The 18,958-nt window shown below is 57.7% G+C and overlaps 1 protein-coding gene across 1 annotated transcript; it reads left to right on the top strand.

Annotated features, from left to right (window-relative positions):
• The first annotated feature begins 8,395 nt into the window (after window positions 1-8,395).
• Window positions 8,396-18,929, top strand: LOC114812084 (cytochrome P450 2F2-like). Its single transcript, XM_029064996.2, has 9 exons — window positions 8,396-8,563; window positions 9,616-9,778; window positions 11,638-11,787; window positions 12,083-12,243; window positions 13,900-14,076; window positions 15,615-15,756; window positions 15,849-16,036; window positions 17,457-17,598; window positions 18,580-18,929. Exons 1-9 carry the CDS (start codon window positions 8,396-8,398, stop codon window positions 18,759-18,761), a joined length of 1,473 nt encoding a protein of 490 aa, XP_028920829.1. The 3' UTR covers window positions 18,762-18,929.
• Window positions 18,930-18,958: the final 29 nt, after the last annotated feature.

The following is an 18,958-nucleotide window of genomic DNA, read 5'->3' as shown; positions in this document are numbered from 1 at the left end:
TACTCAGTGGCCTAGTGGGAAGAACACGGGCCTGGCAATCAGAAGGACCTGAGTCCTAATCCCGGCTCTGCCACTTGTCTGCTCGGGGACCTTGGGCAATCACTTGGCTTCCTCTGTGCCTCAGTTCCCTCATCTATAAAATGCGGATTAAGACTGCGAGTTCCAGGTGGGGCAGGGACTGTGTCCAACCTGATCGGCTTGTATCTATCCCAGCGCTTAAATCCACCGTACAATGGGGTGAACTTGGCCCTGGTACCCATACGATGGCAGGGAGCTGCACCCACTCTGTGATAAGCCTATACTCTCTCCGCAGAGACACTGCAGCTTCCTTTGGAGGACTATGAGGGTCATCTCAACCATCATCCGCACCATTCCCCATCGATTCCCAACATCATATATCTTTGTCAGTCCAAACGAGCTCTCCACCCCTCTTGGCATTTAGCTGCTTGCATCCATCAGCCCGGCTGTTGGTCCAATAATAATAACAAGGACAAGGAGAGGAAGAGGAAGAGAAAAAGGAAGGAGGAGGAGGAGGAGGAGGAGAAGGAGGAAGAAAAGAAGAGGAAGAAGAAGGAGAGGAGGAGGAGGAAAAGAAGAAAAAAAGGAAGGAGGAGGAGGAAAAGAAGGAGGAGAAGGAGGAAGAAAAGGAGGAAGAAGGAGAGGAGGAGGAGGAAAAGAAGAAAAAGGAAGAAGGAGGAGGAAAAGAAGGAGGAGAAGGAGAAGGAGGAAGAAGAGGAAGAAGGAGGAGAGGAAAAGGAGGAGGAAAAGAAGGAGAGGAAAAGGAGGAGGAAAAGAGGAAGAAGAAGAGGAGGAAAAGAAGAGGAAGAAGAAGAGGTGGAGGAAAATAAGAGGAGGAGGAAGAGGAGGAGAAGCAGGGGGAGGAGGAAAAGAAGAAGAGGAGGAGCAGGTGGAAGAGGAAAAGAAGAGGAAGAAGAAGAGAAGAGGAGAAGGAGGTAAAGAAGAGGAAGAGGAGGAGGAGCAGGAGGAGAAGAAAAGCAGGAGGAGAAGGAAAAGAAGAAGAGGAGGAGGAGGAGAAGAAGACTAAGCTTGTTATGGGCAGGGAACTTGTCGGCTAATTCTGTTGTATTTCATTCTCCCAAGCACTTAGTACAGTCTTCTGCACATAGTAAGTGCTCAATAAATACCATTGAAATAATAAGCGCTTACTATGCTAAACACTGTGATCTGTACCAGGTTAGATATAGAATAATAATGAGAAGCAGCATGGCCTCATGGATAGAGCCTGGGCCCGGGAGTCAGAAGGACTTGGATTCTAATCCCAGGTCAGCCACTTGTCCGCTGGGTGACCTTGAACAAGTCACTTCACTTCTCTGTGCCTCAGTTCCCTCATCTGTAAAATGGGGATTAAGACTGAGCCTCAAGTGGGACAAGGATTAAGACCAGCCTGATTAATCTGTATCTACTCCAGCGCTTAGTACAGTGCCTGGCACATAGTAAGCGCTTGAGAAATGCCATAAAAAAACCAACAAACTCCATCCCTCCCACTCCCATGGCAACCCCTCCCTCACTCTTCTCTTCCTGTTCTGCCGCCTCTTCTCCCCTCCATCCTCTAGACGCCCCCAGTCTAGGGGAATTCATTCATTCAACTGTATTTATTGAGCACTGTGTGCAGAGTGCTGTACTAAGCTCTTGGGAGAATACAGTACAATAGACATATTCCTAAGCCACAAGTTGCCTACAGTCTAGAGGAAGATGCTGGGACTGCAGCAGGAGGGATGGGAGTTAGACTGTGGGAATTGATCGATCGTAATTTTTGAGCGTTTACTGAGTGCAAAGCACTGTACTCGGCACTTGGGAGAGTACGGCAGAGTGGGTTGACACGTTCCCTGCCCACAACGAGCTTACAGTCTAAAGAGGGAGACAGATAATAACATTAATAAATTGTGGATACGGACATAGGTGCTGTGGAGCTGAGGGAGGGGTGAATAAAGAGTGGGAAGAATTCCTAGTCTCAGGAGCCCCTGGAAGTGAGGAAGGTCAGGGAGAGGGAGGGTTCCCCCCTAGCACAGAGGCAGAGGGAGGGACTCGACGACCCCGGTAGACTCCACTCTTTGAGTCCTGCCCGCATGGGCAAGTGCGAAACCCGAAGGCTCAAAATGTAAGCTCACGGAGCCACCCGGGCCTAAGCGGACCTTCCCTCCTGCCCCTCGCTCCCATCACTCCAACCTGCCCTCCCGCCCCGGCTCCAGCTGAGGCTGACTGAGCTCGGCCTGGGGCCGGGGGAGTCCGGGGTCGGGATGGGGACCGGGTTCAGATAAGGCGGGGGCCAGTTCGGGCCGGAGGAAGCGGGGACAGGCCGGGGTCCAGGTTCAGGAAAGGCCGGAGCCCGCGCAGGCCGGGGGAGAACGGGGCAGGCCGAGACTCGGGTTCGGGCAAGGCGAGGGCCAGTGCAGGGGGAGGGAGGCCGAGAGGCTGAAATCTGGGCTCAGGCAAAGCTGGGGCCCGGGCGGGTCGGGGGAGATCGGGGAAGGCCGGGGTCCAGGTTCGGGCAAGGCCAGGGTCGTCGCAGGCTGGCGGGAGACAAAGCAGGCCGAGGGTCAGTTAAGGCAGGGGCCGGTGCAGGCCGGGGGAGACTGAGGCAGATTCGGGCAAGACCGGGGCCGGTAGAGGCTCGGGGAGACCGGGAAGGCCGAGGTCCAGGTTCAGGCAAGACCTGGGCCCGTGCGGGCCGGGGAGAGACCGGAGAGTCCGGGGCCTGGGATCAGCGAGGCAGAGGCCGGAGCGGGCCGGGGCCGGGGGAGGCTGAGAACTGGGGATTAATAGCGGCTATTGCACCCAGGGCAGGATGCCAAGGCCCACCTGGCCAGGCCGGGGAGGGAGGTGGTAGGGTCCAGATAACAGGCAGGGCCGGGAGTGGCTCAACGACCTCCCGTCCTCCACCCCCACGGCATTCCTCCAGCGGGACGGGCAGGGCGGGAAGAGGCCCGATGCCCCGTGCCCTCTGCCACTCATGCCAACTCCCGAGTGCCCCCGCCCCTCGCCACAGGGGCAGTCGCTTAACTTCTCTGTGCCTCAGTTCCCTCATCTGTAAAATGGGGATTAAAAGGGCGTGAGCCCCCCGTGGGGCAACCTGATTACCTTGTATCTCCCCCAGCGTTTAGAACAGTGCTCGGCACCTAGTAAGCGCTTAACAAATACCGACATTATTAAGTCCAGCCCAGACCCTCAGATCCCCTCCTGGGGACCCCAAGGTTTTGCCCACTCAGTGGCTCACGGGAGATGGGGAGTTTGGACCCCAACGAACACCACAATTATGCAGTTACGATTGTTGTGGTTGTTATTCTTTTTGTTAGGGAAGCAGCATGGTGTGATGGCTCCAGCAGGGGCCTGGGAGTCCGAAGGTCTTGGGTTCGAATCCCGGCTCCGCCACTTGTCTGCTGTGGGACCTTGGACAAGTCACTTGGGCTCTCGTTATATCCCGGCTAGACTACCGTGTCAGCCTTCTCTCCGATCTCCCTTCCTCCTCTCTCGCCCCGCTCCGGTCTATTCTTCGCTGCGCCGCCCGGCTCATCTTCCCGCAGAAACGATCTGGGCCTGTCACTCCCCTTCTTAAACAGCTCCAGTGGTTGCCCATCGACCTCCGCGTCAAACAAAAACACCTCACTCTAGGCTTCGAGGCTCTCCGTCCCCTCGCCCCTTCCTACCTCTCCTCCCTTCTCTCTTTCTACCGCCCACCCCGCACGCTCCGCTCCTCCGCCGCCCACCTCCTCGCCGTCCCTCGGTCTCGCCCGTCCCGCCGTCGACCCCCGGGCCGCGTCCTCCCGCGGTCCCGGAACGCCCTCCCTCCTCACCTCCGCCAGACTGATGCTCTTCCCCTCTTCGAAACCCTACTTAAAACTCACCTCCTCCGAGAGGCCTTCCCAGACTGAGCTCCCCTTCTCCCTCTGCTCCTTCTACCGCCCCCCCTTCACCTCTCCGCAGCCTAACCCTCTTTTCCCCCCATCTCCCTCCGCTCCTCCCCCTCTCCCTTCCCATCCCCTCGGCACCGTACTCGTCCGCTCGACCGTATATATTTCCATCACCCTATTTATTTCGTTAATGGGATGTACATCGCCTCGATTCTATTTAGTCGCCATCGGTTTTTACGAGACGTTCTTCCCCTCGACTCTATTTATCGCCGTCGTTCTCGTCCGTCTCCCCCGATTAGACCGTGAGCCCGTCGAACGGCGGGGACCGTCTCTGTTGCCGACTTGTTCATTCCAAGCGCTTGGTCCAGTGCTCCGCACATAGTAAGCGCTCAATAAATACTATTGAATGAATGAATGAATGAACATCCCAGCTCTGCCACTTGTCAGCTGTGTGACTGTGGGCAAGTCGCTTCACTTCTCAGTGCCTGTTACCTCATCTGTAAAATGGGGATAAACTGTGAGCCTCATGTGGGACAACCTGATTACCCTGAATCTCCCCCAGCGCTCAGAGCAGTGCTCTGCACAAAGTAAGCGCTTAACAAATACCAACATTATTATTATTATTCCCTGGGCCTCGGTGACCTCATCTGGAAAATGGGATTGAGACTGCGAGCCCCACATGGGACGGGGACTGGGTCCAACCTGATTTGCTGGTATCCACCCCAGCGCTTAGTACAGTGCCTGCAAGGTAGTAAGGGCCCAACAGATACCACAACTATTATTATTCTGATTATTATTGTTGATATTATTAGATGGTCCCGAGCCAGCCCAGCAGCGCCACTTGCCAGCCCCGAGCGAAATCCCTCAGGAGAGTGAACTGAATTTACCACCCAACCGAAAGGTTGCTTTTGGTCTGGTTGTTATGGTATTTTTTAAGCGCTTCCCGTGTGCCGGGCACTGTACTAAGCGCTGGGGTAGACACAAGATATTCGGGTTGGACGCAGCCCCTGTCCCACATGGAGCTCACAGTGTTAATCCCCATTTTCCAGATGAGGGAACCGGTACAGGCAAGTGAAGTTTTTGTTTGTTTGCTTGTCCAGTGGTATCTTTTAAGTCCTTGATATGTGCCAGGTGCTGTGGAATGTGGCCGAGCCGGGATTTGAACCCAGGCCCTCTGACTCCCAGGCTCAGCCTCTTTCCACTAGGCCTCACCCCTTCTCGGCCGATTGACTGAAGACGGTCCAGGAGGGCGACCAGCACATAGTTCCTAGGAGGGTCCCGGTGCGGTCTTCAGACACGCATCCCGAGCCCAGTGGCTCACGGGGATGAGCCGATGGACTTAGAGGGAGGAAGGCAGAGATGGACAGAGAGACAGAAAGGGAGGAAAAGAGAGAGGGGGGAGAGAAAGAAGAAATCAGAGACAGAGAAAGAGAAGCAGCATGGTCTAGAGAGAAAGACAGAGAGGAAAAGAAAGGCCGATAAAGAGAGAGAGGGAAGCAGCATGGTCTAGAGAGAAAGACAGAGACAGAGAGAGGAAAAGAGAGACAGATACAGAGAGATAAGCGGCATAGTCTAGAAAGAAATAATAAAAACGTTGGTATGTGTTAAGCGCTTACTCTGTGCAGAGCACCGTGCTAAGCGCTGGGGTAGATACAGGGTCATCGGGTTGCCCCACGTGAGGCTCACAGTCCTCATCCCCGTTTTCACAGACGAGGGAACTGAGGCGCAGAGAAGGGAAGTGACTTGCCCACAGTCACACAGCCGCCAAGTGGCAGAGCCGGCATTCGAACCCCTGACCTCTGAGTCCCAAGCCCGGGCTGTTTTCACCGAGCTCCGCTGCTAGAGACACACAGAGAGAGAGAGGAAAAAAAGCAGCATAGTCTAGAGAGAAAGACAGAAACGGAGAGAGAGGAGCAGCGCGGTCTAGAGAGAAAGACTGAGGCGGGGAAAGACAAAGAGAGGAAGAGAGATACAGAGAAGGAGAAGAAAGACAGAGAAAGAGAGGAAAAGAGAGACGGATACAGAGAGAGAGAGAAGCAGCATGATCTAGAGAGAAAGAGACACAAAGAGGGAAGCAGCATGGTCTAGAGAAACAGTGTGGCCTAGTGGCTAGAGCCCGGGCCTGGGAGTCTGTAGGACCTGAGTTCTAATCGCGGCTCCACCACTTTTCTGCTCCGGGATCTTGGGCAAGTCACTCTGCTTCTCCGGGCCTCGGTTCCCTCACCTGTAAAACGGGGACGAGGAACGAGAGCCCCACGTGGGACGTGACCTTTGTCCGAGCTGACGACCGTCTACCTGCCCCAGACCTCGGACGGAGTGCCCGGCACATAGTGAGCGCTACCCAAATGCCACAGGGAGAGGGAGACTCCTCCACCCCGAGCACGCTCCCCCCCACAGGGTGCCCGGTGGGCCGGGCCCCTGGCGTCCAGCCCGGCCCCGCTCCCGCTGCCTGGGGGAGGAGGCAGGTGCATTCCGCTGTCCAGGGCGCAGCCGTGGGCGTCCGTCAGGGTGACGGATGGAGCCTGACCCCAACCTTCCCTTCCTCCCTCCCTCCTTCCCTCCTCCAGCCCTGCTGCAGGGGCAGGGGGCAGAGGGAGGGAGAGGCAGCCCTACCAGTGGCTAGAGCCCGGGTCGGGGAGTCAGAAGGTCATGGGTTCTAATCCCGGCTCCGCCACTTGTCTGCCGGGTGACCTCGGACAAGTCGCCGGGCCTCAGTGACCTCATCTGTAAAATGGGGACGGAGCCCCACCTGGACAGGGATCGCGTCCAACCCGATTAACCTGTGTCTACCCCAGTGGTTAGAACGGTGCTTGGCACAAGGTAAGCGCTTAACAAGTACCATAATTATTCATTATTATCATCTCCCAGAGCCGGGGCCGTTCCAACCAACTGTATTTATGGAGCGCTTACTGCGTGCAGAGCACTGTACTGAGCGCTTGGGAACACGCTCCCTGCTCACAATGACCCTTCCTTTCATCTTGCGGCCTGCCCTCAGTCCTGCTCCTAGTCCTCAGTCAATGGTATTTACTGAGCGCTAGGTGCAGAGCACTGTACTAAGTGCTCAGGAGAGTAAGCGCTTAACCTATACCAAAATAATAATTACTGCTATTATTAGTTTCTTCCCTGGGCCAGGACAAGGGCAATAACTGTAATAACTGCAGCAGGGAACGTGACTACCAACTCCCACGCACTTAGCGCAGTGCTCGGCACACAGTAAGCGCTCAGTGAATATCAGTGATTAATTGGCATTGTTAATTAATCGCTTAAAATGTGTTAAGCACTGTACTGAGTTCCGGAGTGAGTACAAAATACTCGGGTCCCATAGGGCGTTTCCACCGTGAGTAGGAAGAACAGGTACCGAATCCCCATTTTGCAGAGGAGGGAAGAGTGAAGTGTCTTGGCCAAGGTCACGCGGCGCACAAGCGGCAGAGGCGGGATTAGAACCCGGGTCCCCTGCCTCCCCGACGGGGGGGTTCTTTCCATTTAGGCCACGCTGCTAGCAGGCATCGGAGAGTCAGGGGCTCGGGTGCGAGGAGGTCAAGGAAAGGGAGGTCATAGGATGTCAGAGGGTTCGACTTGGAGATGGAAAGGGGAAAAAGACGTGCATGTGGCCCGAAAAGCAGCGTGGCCTAGTGGGTAGAGCCTGGGCCTGGGACTCAGAGGGACTCGGGTTCTCATCCCGGCTCCGCCGTCTGTCTGCTGAGAGACCCCGGGCGGGTCGCTTCACTCCTCTGGGCCTCCGTTCCCTCATCTCTAAAATGGCGGTGAAGACTGCGAGCCTCACGTGGGACGGGGGCTGGGTCCAACCTGGTCAGCTCGTATCCACCCCAGCGCTTAGTACAGTGCCCATAGTAAGTGCCTAACACATACCACGGTCATTATTATTACGACGACGGCAATGATGATAGAGAAGCAGCGTGGCTCAGCGGAAAGAGCCCGGGCTTGGGCGTCACGGGTCACGGGTTCGAATCCCGGCTCTGCCCCTCGGCAGCTGGGTGACTGTGGGCGAGTCGCTTCACTTCTCTGCGCCTCAGTTACCTCAACTGTAAAATGGGGATTAACTGCGAGCCTCACGTGGGACGACCTGATGACCCTGTATCTATCCCAGCGCTCAGAACGGTGCTCCGCACATAGTAAGCGCTTAACAAATACCGACATTATTATTATTAGGATCCCCGCTCTCGAGGAGCTCACGGTTTAACGCCAGGAGATGAGGGTGGAGACTCTTTTTTTTTTAAAAAAAAAAAAAGGGGGGGATGCGAAGAGCCGGGAGTTCAGGGGGGCAGAAGGGGGAGTCACCCCCTCAGCTCCAGGCCGGGTGGGGTCCCCGGGTATGTGGTGGAGGAAGAGGAGGAGGAGGCAGGGCCCCTGAAATTCCAGGAATGGGAAAAACGCCCCCCTGCCCTGCCCAGCCCCTCCGGGGGCCCTCCCTGCTTAGATCCCAAAACACCCATCTCCCCCCCACTGCCATAAAAGGTGCCCGGCCAGTGCCCGGCGGGCATCGGAGCCAGAAGGACCGGACAGAGATGGAGCCTGCAGCCGTGCTGCTTCTGCTGCTGCTGGTGGCCCTCCTGGGTTGGGGGCTGCGGGGCCGAGGGGGGCCCGATGGCCTGCCCCCGGGCCCGCTGCCCCTGCCCCTCCTGGGGAATCTGCTGCAGCTCGACCCCACCCGCCTCTACCAATCTCTCATTAAGGTGAGGAGGGAGGGGGTGGGGGAAGGGGGTCCGCAGGCCTGGCTCTGCCTGACAGTGGCGGCGACGGTGTCCGTTGAGCGCTTACTGTGTGCCAGGCGCTGTACTAAGCGCTGGGGTGCATCCAAGCAAATGGGGGGGGGGGGGGGGCTCCCAGTCTTAATCCTCATTTTCCAGAGGAGGGAACTGAGGCCTAGAGAAAGTGAAGCGACTCCCCCAACGGTCACACGGCAGACAAGGGGCGGAGCCGGGGTTAGAACCCAGGTCCCTCTGACTCCAGGCCTGTGCTTTATAAAAATAAAAATAAAAAGAGCACTTGGTAAGTGCTTACTATCTGCCAAGCACCGTTCTGAGCGCTGGGGTGGATAGAAGATAATCGGGTTGGACACAGTCCCTGTCCCGCACGGGGCTCACCGTCTTATCCCCATTTAACAGATGAAAGAACTGAGGCGCAAACAAGTGACTTAGCGAAGGGTCACACAACAGACGAGGGGCGGAGGCAGGATTAGAACCCAGGCCCTTCTGACTCCCAGCTTCTAGCCACTAGGTCGAGCTGCCTAGAGGGGCTGGAGGGCAGGAGGCAGGGGCTGCCGCCTGACTTTGATTCTTCATCCAGTGCTCCGTCTGCTGTGCGACCTCGGGCAAGTCACTTCGCTTCTCTGGGCCTCAGTTCCCTCACCTGTAAAATGGGGATTAAGACTGTGAGGCAGGGACTGCGTCCAACCCAATTGGCTTATATTCAGCCCAGCCCTTAGTACAGTGCCTAGCACATAGAAGCGCTTACCAAATACCAAAATTATTATTATTATTATTATTATTGAGCGCTCAATAAGGGAGGGAATGCGTCTGTTGTACTCGTCCAAGCTCTTAGTCCAATGTGCTGGACACAGTCATTCATTCAGTCTTGTTTATTGAGTGCGTACTGTGTGCAAAGCACTATACTAAGCACCTAAGCACAGTCAACACCTAATAAATAGGACCGGATGAACGAATGAATCTGATCGATCGACCGATTGACTAATTGACTGCTTCTCCCCGGCTTGGCGCCGGCCCAGCTGAGCAGCCGATACGGGCCGGTGTTCACAGTGTACCTGGGGACCCGGCCTTGCGTCGTACTGAACGGTTACGAGGCCGTGAGAGACGCCCTGGTGCTGCAGGGCGACCGGTTCAGCGGCCGCGGGGACCTGCCCGTCTTCCACCGCTTCACCCGGGGCAACGGTGAGCGGCGGCGGCTACCGCGGGCCCGCTCCCCCTCCCTCCGATCCTGTGCCCGTCTCCCCCCTTCAGGAACGTGTCTGTGGTTATACTGGACTCTCCCCAGCGCTTAGCACAGGGCTCCGCACACCAAGAGCTCAATAAATACCACTGACAGGCTGACCCGTCGCCAGCCTCCAACCCCCTAGGACGATGCCAAATCCATTCAGTCGGACTAAGCCCGCGAGCCCCACGTGGGACACCCTGACGACCCGGTATCTACCCCGGGGCTTAGAACAGCGCTTGGCACACAGTAAGCGCTTCACAAATCCCATAATCGTCATTATTTACCGAGCACCGACTGCGCGCAGAGCGCTGTGCTAAGTTCTGAGGAGAGTACGACGGAACAACGGCCTGAGAAGTAGCCTGGCTCGGCGGAACGAGCCCGGGCGTGGAAGTCAGAGGGCGGGGGTTCGAATCCCGGCTCGGCCGCTTGGCAGCTGTGTGACTTTGGGTAAGTCACTTCACTTGTCTGGGCCTCAGTTTCCTCATCTGGAAAATGGGGACTACGACTCTGAGCCCCACGTGGGACTCCATGTCTCCTTCTCAGAAGTTGCTTATCCTCTACCGGGGGATGCAGACATAGAAATAAATACAAGTATTTACATATTTATATTCATGTCCGTCTCCCTCTCTAGATTATAGACTCGTCATGGGCCGGGGACACGTCTGATAATTCTGCTGCATCCACTTAGTGCTCTGCACACAGTCAGCGCTCAATAAATACTGTTAAATTCATTCAATAGTATTCATTGAGCGCTGACTGTGTGCAGAGCACCGTACTAAGTATTGTACTCTCCCAAGTGCTTAGTTCAGTGCTCTGCACATAGTAAGCACTCAGAAAATCCCATCGACTGATTGATTGAGAGCAGGGAACATACCTACCAACCTTTTACACTGTACTCGCCCAAGTGCTTAATACGGCGCTCTTCAAGCAGTAAGCACTTAGTAAGTCCCATTAATTGATCGATTGTTTGGAGTAAGAACAATCTTGATGCTTCCTGCCACTCCCCCCTCCGCCCCGTGGTCGGTCAGCCGTATTTATCGAGCGCTTACTGTGTGCAGAGCGCTGCACTAAGCGTCTGGGCCAACGCGATATAATGGACACATTCCTAGCCCGCAACGAGCTTACTGTCTACAGGGGAGATGGACAGTAATAAATATATGTTGGTATCTGTTAGGTGCTTACTATGTGCAGAGCACCGTTCTAAGCGCTGGGGGAGATACAGGGTCATCAGGTTGTCCCACGTGAGGCTCACAGTTAATCCCCATTTTAATCATAATAATAATGTTGGTATTTGTTAAGCGCTATGTGCGGAGCACTGTTCTAAGCACTGGGGGAGATAACGGGGTCATCAGGTTGTCCCACGTGAGGCTCACAGTTAATCCCCACTTTACAGATGAGGGAACTGAGGCTCAGAGAAGTGAAGTGACTTGCCCACAGTCACACAGTTGACAAGGGGCAGAGCTGGGATTCGAACCCATGACCCCTGACTCCCAAGCCCGGGCTCTTGCCACTGAGCCACGCCGCTTGTCTGTGGAAATAAAGTCTCTAGGCTGCCCCTCCTCTCTTCCCTCTCCCACCTCCCCAGCCCCGATCCCAGTCTTCCCATGGACCCACTGTGCCACTCTCAGGTTGGCAGCCGCTGGGGTCAGCTCAGTTGGCACTGGTCCCGTCCTGGCGCTTCTCCGCTGTCTCCCTCCATGTCCCCCCATGGGGTGCCACCTCAGTCCCCTCTCCCCTTCCCCCGCCGCCTTCTCCGGGTTTCCCACCCGCACCCGGCCCCTGATTTCCCCTTCCCCGCCCTCCTCGCCCACGCCAGGCATCGCCTTTTCCAACGGGGAGAAGTGGCGGGTGCTGCGCTCCTTCGCCCTGACGTCGCTGAAGAACTTCGGGGTCGGCCGGCGGAGCATCGAGGCCCGGATCCAAGAGGAGGCCCGTTACCTCGGGCGCGAGCTGGCCAAGACGGACGGTGAGCGGGGCCCACCCGCCTCCCCCACCCGCCCCCCGGCTCACCCCGGACACGCGCAACCCCGCCTCACGGTTCCACCCGGACACGCGGCCCCCGCCAGCCTCACAGCCCACCCCGGACACGCCCGCCGGCTCCCCGGCCCGGCCTCCCGCCCTCCCACTCGGGCCCTCGAGGCGCCCGCTGTCGCTTGCCGCCAACAACCGGGCCCGGCCACCACCTCCCGGCTGATCCCCGGGACCCTCGGGGCCTCACGCCGCCTCCCTCCGTCCCCCCCGATTCCCACCCCCCGACCCAGGCGCCCCCTTCGACCCCCTGAACCTGATCTGCAACGCCGTCTCCAACGTCATCTGCGCCGTGGTGTTCGGTCAGCGCTACGGCTACGACGACGGCGACTTCCTCACCCTCCTGGGCTTGTTCAATGACAACTTTCGCCTCATGAGCTCCCGCTGCGGAGAGGTGAGGTGGGCACGGGGGGGTGGGGGATGCCAAAGAAGCGTCGTGGCCTAGAGGAGAGGGTCCCGGCCCGGGAGTCGGAAGGACCGCGGTTCCGATCCCCGCTCCGCTTCTCGTCCGCTGCGTGGCCTTGGGCGAATTCATTCATTCAGTGCTATTTAGTGAGCGCTTACTATGTGCAGAGCACTGGACTAAGCGCCTGGAACGGACCATTCGGCAACAGATAGAGACCATCCCTGCCCGATGACGGGCTCGCGGTCTAATCGGGGGAGACGGACGGACGAAAACGAGACAACGCAATCGCGATAAATCGAATCGAGGGGACGGACGCCTCATTAACAAAATAAATGCATTCATTCAATAGAATTTATTGAGCGCTTACTAGGTGCAGAGCACTGTACTAAGCGCTTGGAATGAACAAGTCGCAATAAATCACTTCACTTCTCGGGGCCTCAGTTCCCTCACCTGGAAAACGGGGATTAAGAATGCGGGAGCCCCACTTGGGACACGGACCGTGTCCAACTTCAGTCAGTCATTCAGTAGTATATATTGAGCGCTTACTACGTGCAGAGCACCGTACTAAGCGCTTAGCACAACTCGATTAGCTTGCATCTACCCCGGTACTTAGTTCAGGGCTTGGCACATAGTAAGCACTTAACAACTACCATTTTAAAAAACAGAACAAAACACCCCCAGCTTCCCTGGGGGTAGAAGGAGCAGTCGGGGCCACGGACTTAGTGAGCGCTTACTGTGCGCCGAGCACTGTACCAAACGCTTGGGAGCGTGTACTATAGCGAGTGTAACGGACGCAGTCCCTCCCCACGTGGCGCTTAGTCTGGAGGGGAAGGCAGACATTAACAGAAATAAATCAGAGATACAGACGTAAATGCTGTGGGGTGGGAGAGTGGTCGGTCTGTCAGACGTGAAGACGGAGCGGAGGTAGCCTGGCGTAGCGACGATGACGATGATGTTGGTACGCGTTAAGCGCTTACTATGTGCTGAGCACCGTTCTGAGCGCTGGGGGAGATACAGGGTCATCGGGTTGGCCCACGGGAGGCTCCCGGTCTTCATCCCCATTTTGCAGATGAGGGAACCGAGGCCCAGAGCAGCGAAGTGACTTGCCCACAGTCACCCGGCTGCCGAGTGGCCGAGCCGGCATTCGAACCCACGACCTCGGACTCCCAAGCCCGGGGCCTTGCCACCGAGCCACGCTGCTTCTCTAGCGGGTAGCCCGCGGGACCGGGACTCAGAAGAATGGGTTCACATCCCAGCTCTGTCACTGTCTGCTGAGCGACCTCGGACGAGTCACTTGACCTCTCTGTCCCTCGGTGACCTCATCCGGAAAATGGGGCTCGAGACGGAGAGCCCTACGTGGGACGGGGACCGTGTCCGACCCCATCTGCTTGTGTCTGAGGCGGCGCGAGGGCTCCGGGGATCAGCGCTTAGTACGGTGCCTGGAACACAGTAAGCGCTTAAATACCAGCATTATTATCAGAGCGTTCCAGGGCCCAGAGAGGGCAGGCAGGTTGCTAGGGACACAGGATAGTTGCCCAGGGCAAGGGCGGCATTAGAGGGAGTCGTGCCCCCGGGCGCTCCCTCCGCCACGGCCCACCCCTGGAAGAGACGCCCCTTCCCCCCCCTCCCCCGGTCACTCTCCAGCTGTACAACATCTTCCCGGACCTGATGCGGCTGCTCCCCGGGCCCCACCAGCGCATCTTCTCCAACTTCGAGAAGTTGCGGGTCTTCATCTCGGAGCGGATCCGCTGGCACCAGGAGACCCGGCGGCCCGGCCAACCCCGCGACTTCATCGACTGCTTCCTCGACCAGATGGACAAGGTCTGGCTTGGGGGGGGGGGGGGGGCGGCGACCTCTGACCTCCTCATCCACCACAGCCCGCCTCCCCGGGGTGCAGACGGGCGGCTAAAGGGGTCCCTGGGAGTCCCACCCCCCTTCCCTCCACCCTCGGGGGGGCACAGGCCGGGTCGACGCCCCCGCTCCTCCCGCCGCTTATCTGCTGTGGGACCTTGGGTAAGTCACCTCTCTGGGCCTCAGTTACCTCATCTGTAAAACGGGGATTGAGACCGTGCGCCCCAGGTGGAACGGGGACCGACCCGCCCGGATCCGCCCTAGCGCTCGGGGTACGGGGCCCGGCACGTATTTGCACGTTACCGATTTGTCCATTCCGGGCGCTCAGTCCAGCGCTCTGCACATAGTAAGTGCTCAATAAATACTATCGAATGAATGAATGAACGGAGTAAACGCAGCCGACTGTGGGCCAGTCACTTCACTCCTCTGCGCCTCAGTTCCCTCCTCTGTAAAATGGGGATTAACTGTGAGCCTCCCGTGGGCCGACCCGATGACCCTGTATCTCCCCCAGCGCTCAGAACGGTGCTCTGCACATAGTATGCGCTTAACGAATATCAACATCATCATCATTATTATTATTATACAAGCAGCGGGGCTCAGTGGAAAGAGCTCGGGTTTGGGAGTCAGAGGTCATGGGTTCAAATCCCGGCTCTGCCGCGTGTCAGCTGTGTGACCGTGGGCAAGTCACTTCCCTTCTCGGTGCCTCGGTTCCCTCATCCGTCAAATGGGGATTAACTGGGAGCCTCACGTGGGCCGACCTGAACACCCTGTATCTCCCCCAGCGCTCAGAACAGTGCTCTGCACCTAGTAAGCGCTTAACAAATACCAACGTTATCATCATAGTAAGCGCTTAACAAATACCGACATTATCATCGTAGTAAGCGCTTAGCAAATACCAACATTATCGTCATTATAGTAAGCGTTTAACAAATACCAACATTAGCGCTTAACCAATACCAACATTATCATCATAGTAAGCGCTTAGCCAATACCAACATTATCGTCATTATAGTAAGCGTTTAACAAATACCAACATTAGCGCTTAACCAATACCAACATTATCATCATAGTAAGCGCTTAGCCAATACCAACATTATCGTCATTATAGTAAGCGCTTAACCAATACCAACATTATCATCATAGTAAGCGCTTAGCCAATACCAACATTATCGTCATTATAGTAAGCGCTTAACCAATACCAACATAATGGTTATCGTAGTAAGCGCTTTAACAAATACCAACATTATTAGAGTAAGCCCTTAACAAATACCGACATTATTACTATTAACAAATCCCATCATCATACTACCCCTTCTGGGAGCCTCAAGGGGAGGGGGAGGACCTGCTCATCTTGCATGGGACCCTTAAGGCCCACGCCTGCCCCTTGCCCAAACACTTCAAGAGTACTTACTGAGCGCTAGGTGCGGGGCCTGGTACTGAGCACCACCTCCTTAAAGAAGGCTATCACCCTCCCGAGGGTGGGGGGGGGGGGGGCGTTGTCCCTGCAGGAGAAGCAGGACCCGCTGACCCACTTCCACCGGGAGACGCTGGTGATGACGACGCACAACCTGTTCTTCGGGGGCACCGAGACGACGAGCACCACCCTGCGCTCCAGCTTGCTGCTCCTCCTCAAGTACCCGGATGTGGCAGGTGCTGGGGGGGGGGGGGAGGGGCGGGAGGGGGGGGGGAAGGGGCGGCGGGGGCGCGCGCCCGGCCGTGACGCGCTGCCGCGGCGGGGGCAGAGCGGGTCTACGCGGAGATCGACGAGGTGATGGGCCGCACGGGGGCGCCCCGCCTGGACCACCGCGACCGGATGCCCTACACCCACGCCGTCCTGCACGAGGCCCAGCGCTTCGTCAGCGTCCTGCCCACGGGCCTGCCCCGCGCCCTCACCCGCCACACCCGCTTCCGAGGCTACTTTCTACCCAAGGTGCCCGGGGCCCCCTCATTGGCTGAAGCTCCGACGCCCCGCGGCTCCCATTGGCCGCGGCGCCGGCCGGCCGGGCTCCCATTGGCTAACGCTTCGGAGGGGCGGCCGCTCCCATGGGCTGCGACTCGGCCGGGGGCTTCAGCGAGCGCTCGTTGGCCGAGGCTCCCCTCGGCTAACGCTCCGGCGGGCTCGGAGGGGCGGCCGCTCCCATTGGCTCGATTCCGCCGGGGGCTTGAGCGAGCGCTCATTGGCTAATGCTCCGGCGGGCTCGATGGACTGCCGCTCTGATTGGCTGTGGCGCTGGCGGGCTCCGGCTGCGACTCCGGGGAACTCCGGCGGGCTCTGATTGGCGGCGGCTCTGGCGGCGGCGGTAGCGAGCTCTCATTGGCCGAGGCTCCCATCGGCTAATGCTCCGGCGGGCCCTGAGGGACCGCCGCTCTGATTGGCTGCGACCGTGGCGGGCTCCGGCACCGACTCCGGGGAACTCTGGCGGGCTCTGATTGGCCGCGGCCCCGATTAGCTAATACGCTAGCCGACTCTGATTGGCTACAACTCTAGCGGGCTCTGATTGGCTGCGGCTCCGATTCGCTAACGCGCCAGCGGGCTCTGATTGGCTAATGCTCTAGCGTGCCGATTGACTGCGGCTTTGATTGGCTGCGACGCTGCCGGGGGCTTTAATTAATAATAATAATAATGAATTCACTAATTAATTAATTAATGTTGGTATTTGTTAAGCGCTTACTATGTGCAGAGCACTGTTCTAAGTGCTCTACTTGCTGGGGTAGAATCAGGTTGTCCCACGTGGGGCTCACAGTCTTCATCCCCATTTTACAGATGAGGGAACTGAGGCACAGAGAAGTGAAGTGACTTGCCCACAGTCACACAGCTGACAAGTGGCGGAGCCAGGATTCGAACCCATGACCTCTGGCTCCAAAGCCCGGGCTCTTTCCACTGAGCCACGCTGCTTCTCTTGTTTTTAATGGTACTTGTTAAGTGTTTACTCTGTGCCCAGCGCTGTTCTGAGCACTGAGGTAGATACAAGTTAATCAGGTTGGACCCCAGCCCTGTCCCTCGAGGGGCTCCCCATTTTCATCCCCATTTTCCAGATGAGGGAACTGAGGCCCAGAGAGGTAGCTCAGTGGAAAGAGCCCGGGCTGGGGAGTCCGAGGTCATGGGTTCTAATGCCGACTCCACCACTAGTCAGCTGTGCGACTGTGGGCAAGTCACTTCCCTGCTCTGGGCCTCGGTTCCCTCATCTGGGAAATGGGGATGAAGACCGGGAGCCCCACGTGGGACAACCCGATCAGCTTGGATCGACCCCAGCGCTTAGAACAGTGCTTGGCACATAGTAGGCGCTTAACAAATACCATCATTCTTATAACGGCCTGGGGATGCCCTCCCCTGCCCCCCCCATCCTCAGGGCACCAACGTGATCCCGCTGCTGGTCTCCGTCCATCGGGATCCGACCCAGTTCAAGGACCCCGAGACGTTCAACCCGGGCAACTTCCTGGACGAGAAGGGCGCCTTCCGCAACAGCGACGCCTTCATGCCCTTCGCTCCAGGTGGCCCTGGGGGAGGCGAGGGGGAGGGTCGGGGGCCTTCGGTTGATCCAAGCGGTGGGGGCCAAACAATCATAATAACGTTGGTACTCGTTAAGCGCTTACTCTGTGCCGAGCACTGTTCTAAGCGCTGGGGGAGATACAGGGTCATCGGCGTGTCCCAGGTAGGGCTCACAGTCATGATCCCCATTTTTCAGATGAGGTAACTGAGGCACTGAGAAGTGACTTGCCCAAAGTCACACGGCTGATAAATGGCAGAGCCGGGATTAGAACCCACGACCTCTGACTCCCGAGCCCGGGCTCTTGCCACGTAATAATCGTGGTGTCTGTTAAGCGCTTACGATGGGCCAGGCGCTATTCTAAGCCCTGGGGTGGATACGGCTAAACCAGGTGGGACAGTCTCCCTGCCCCACGGGGCTCGCAGTCTCCATCCCCATTTTACAGAGGAGGTAACTGAGGGCCGGAGAAGTGAAGCGACTCGCCCACAGTCACACAGCAGACAAGTGTCGGAGGCGGGATTAAAACCCACGACCTTCTGACTCCCGGGCCCGGGCTCCGTTCATTACGCCGCAGCGTGGCTCAGTGGAAAGAGCCCGGGCTTCGGAGTCCGAGGTCATGGGTTCGACTCCCGGCTCTGCCACTTGTCAGCTGTGTGACTGTGGGCCAGTCACTTCACTTCTCTGGGCCTCAGTTCCCTCCTCTGTAAAATGGGGATTTAACTGTGAGCCTCACGTGGGACAACCGGATGACCCTGCATCTCCCCCAGCGCTTAGAACAGGGCTCTGCACATACTAAGCGCTGAACAAATACCAACATTATTATTAAACTGCTTCATTATACGCCCGGAGCCCATCCCTTGCCCTCGCCTCGACCAGCCCGAGGGAGGCAGGGCTGTTTACTGGGGTCCCCCGGGGGGAAGATGCGGGGCGAGGCTGGGGGAGGACGAGCCGCACCACACCTGAACCCCCGCTCTCTGGCCCCCAGGGAAGCGCATCTGTCTCGGGGCAGGCCTGGCCCGCATGGAGATTTTTCTCTTCTTCACCAGCATCCTGCAGCGTTTCCGCCTGTGCCCTCTGGTGCCCCCGGAAGCCATCGACGTCACCCCGCAGTACACGGGGCTGGGCAACGTGCCCCCGCCCTACAAGCTGCGCATGGTGGCCCGCTGAACCCTCGGCCCGCGCCACCTGCCTGCCCTCGCTTCCAACCCACACCCCCCTCCCCCAGATTCAGCATCGATTCCCCCGACGGCCCCCGTCCTCCCCTGCCGCTACTTGCCGTACCCGTGCCGGGACGGGCATCGCGCCTCCCGGCCCTAATAAACCCACCGGAACGCAGCCGGAGTCCAGGGTGCCCACCTCCGAGC

Source organism: Ornithorhynchus anatinus, chromosome 5 (assembly GCF_004115215.2).
Source record: "Ornithorhynchus anatinus isolate Pmale09 chromosome 5, mOrnAna1.pri.v4, whole genome shotgun sequence".
In the NCBI taxonomy this organism is placed as follows: domain Eukaryota; kingdom Metazoa; phylum Chordata; class Mammalia; order Monotremata; family Ornithorhynchidae; genus Ornithorhynchus; species Ornithorhynchus anatinus.
The sequence above is the reverse complement of the archived record's forward strand: the minus strand, read 5'-3'. Positions and strand labels throughout refer to the sequence as shown.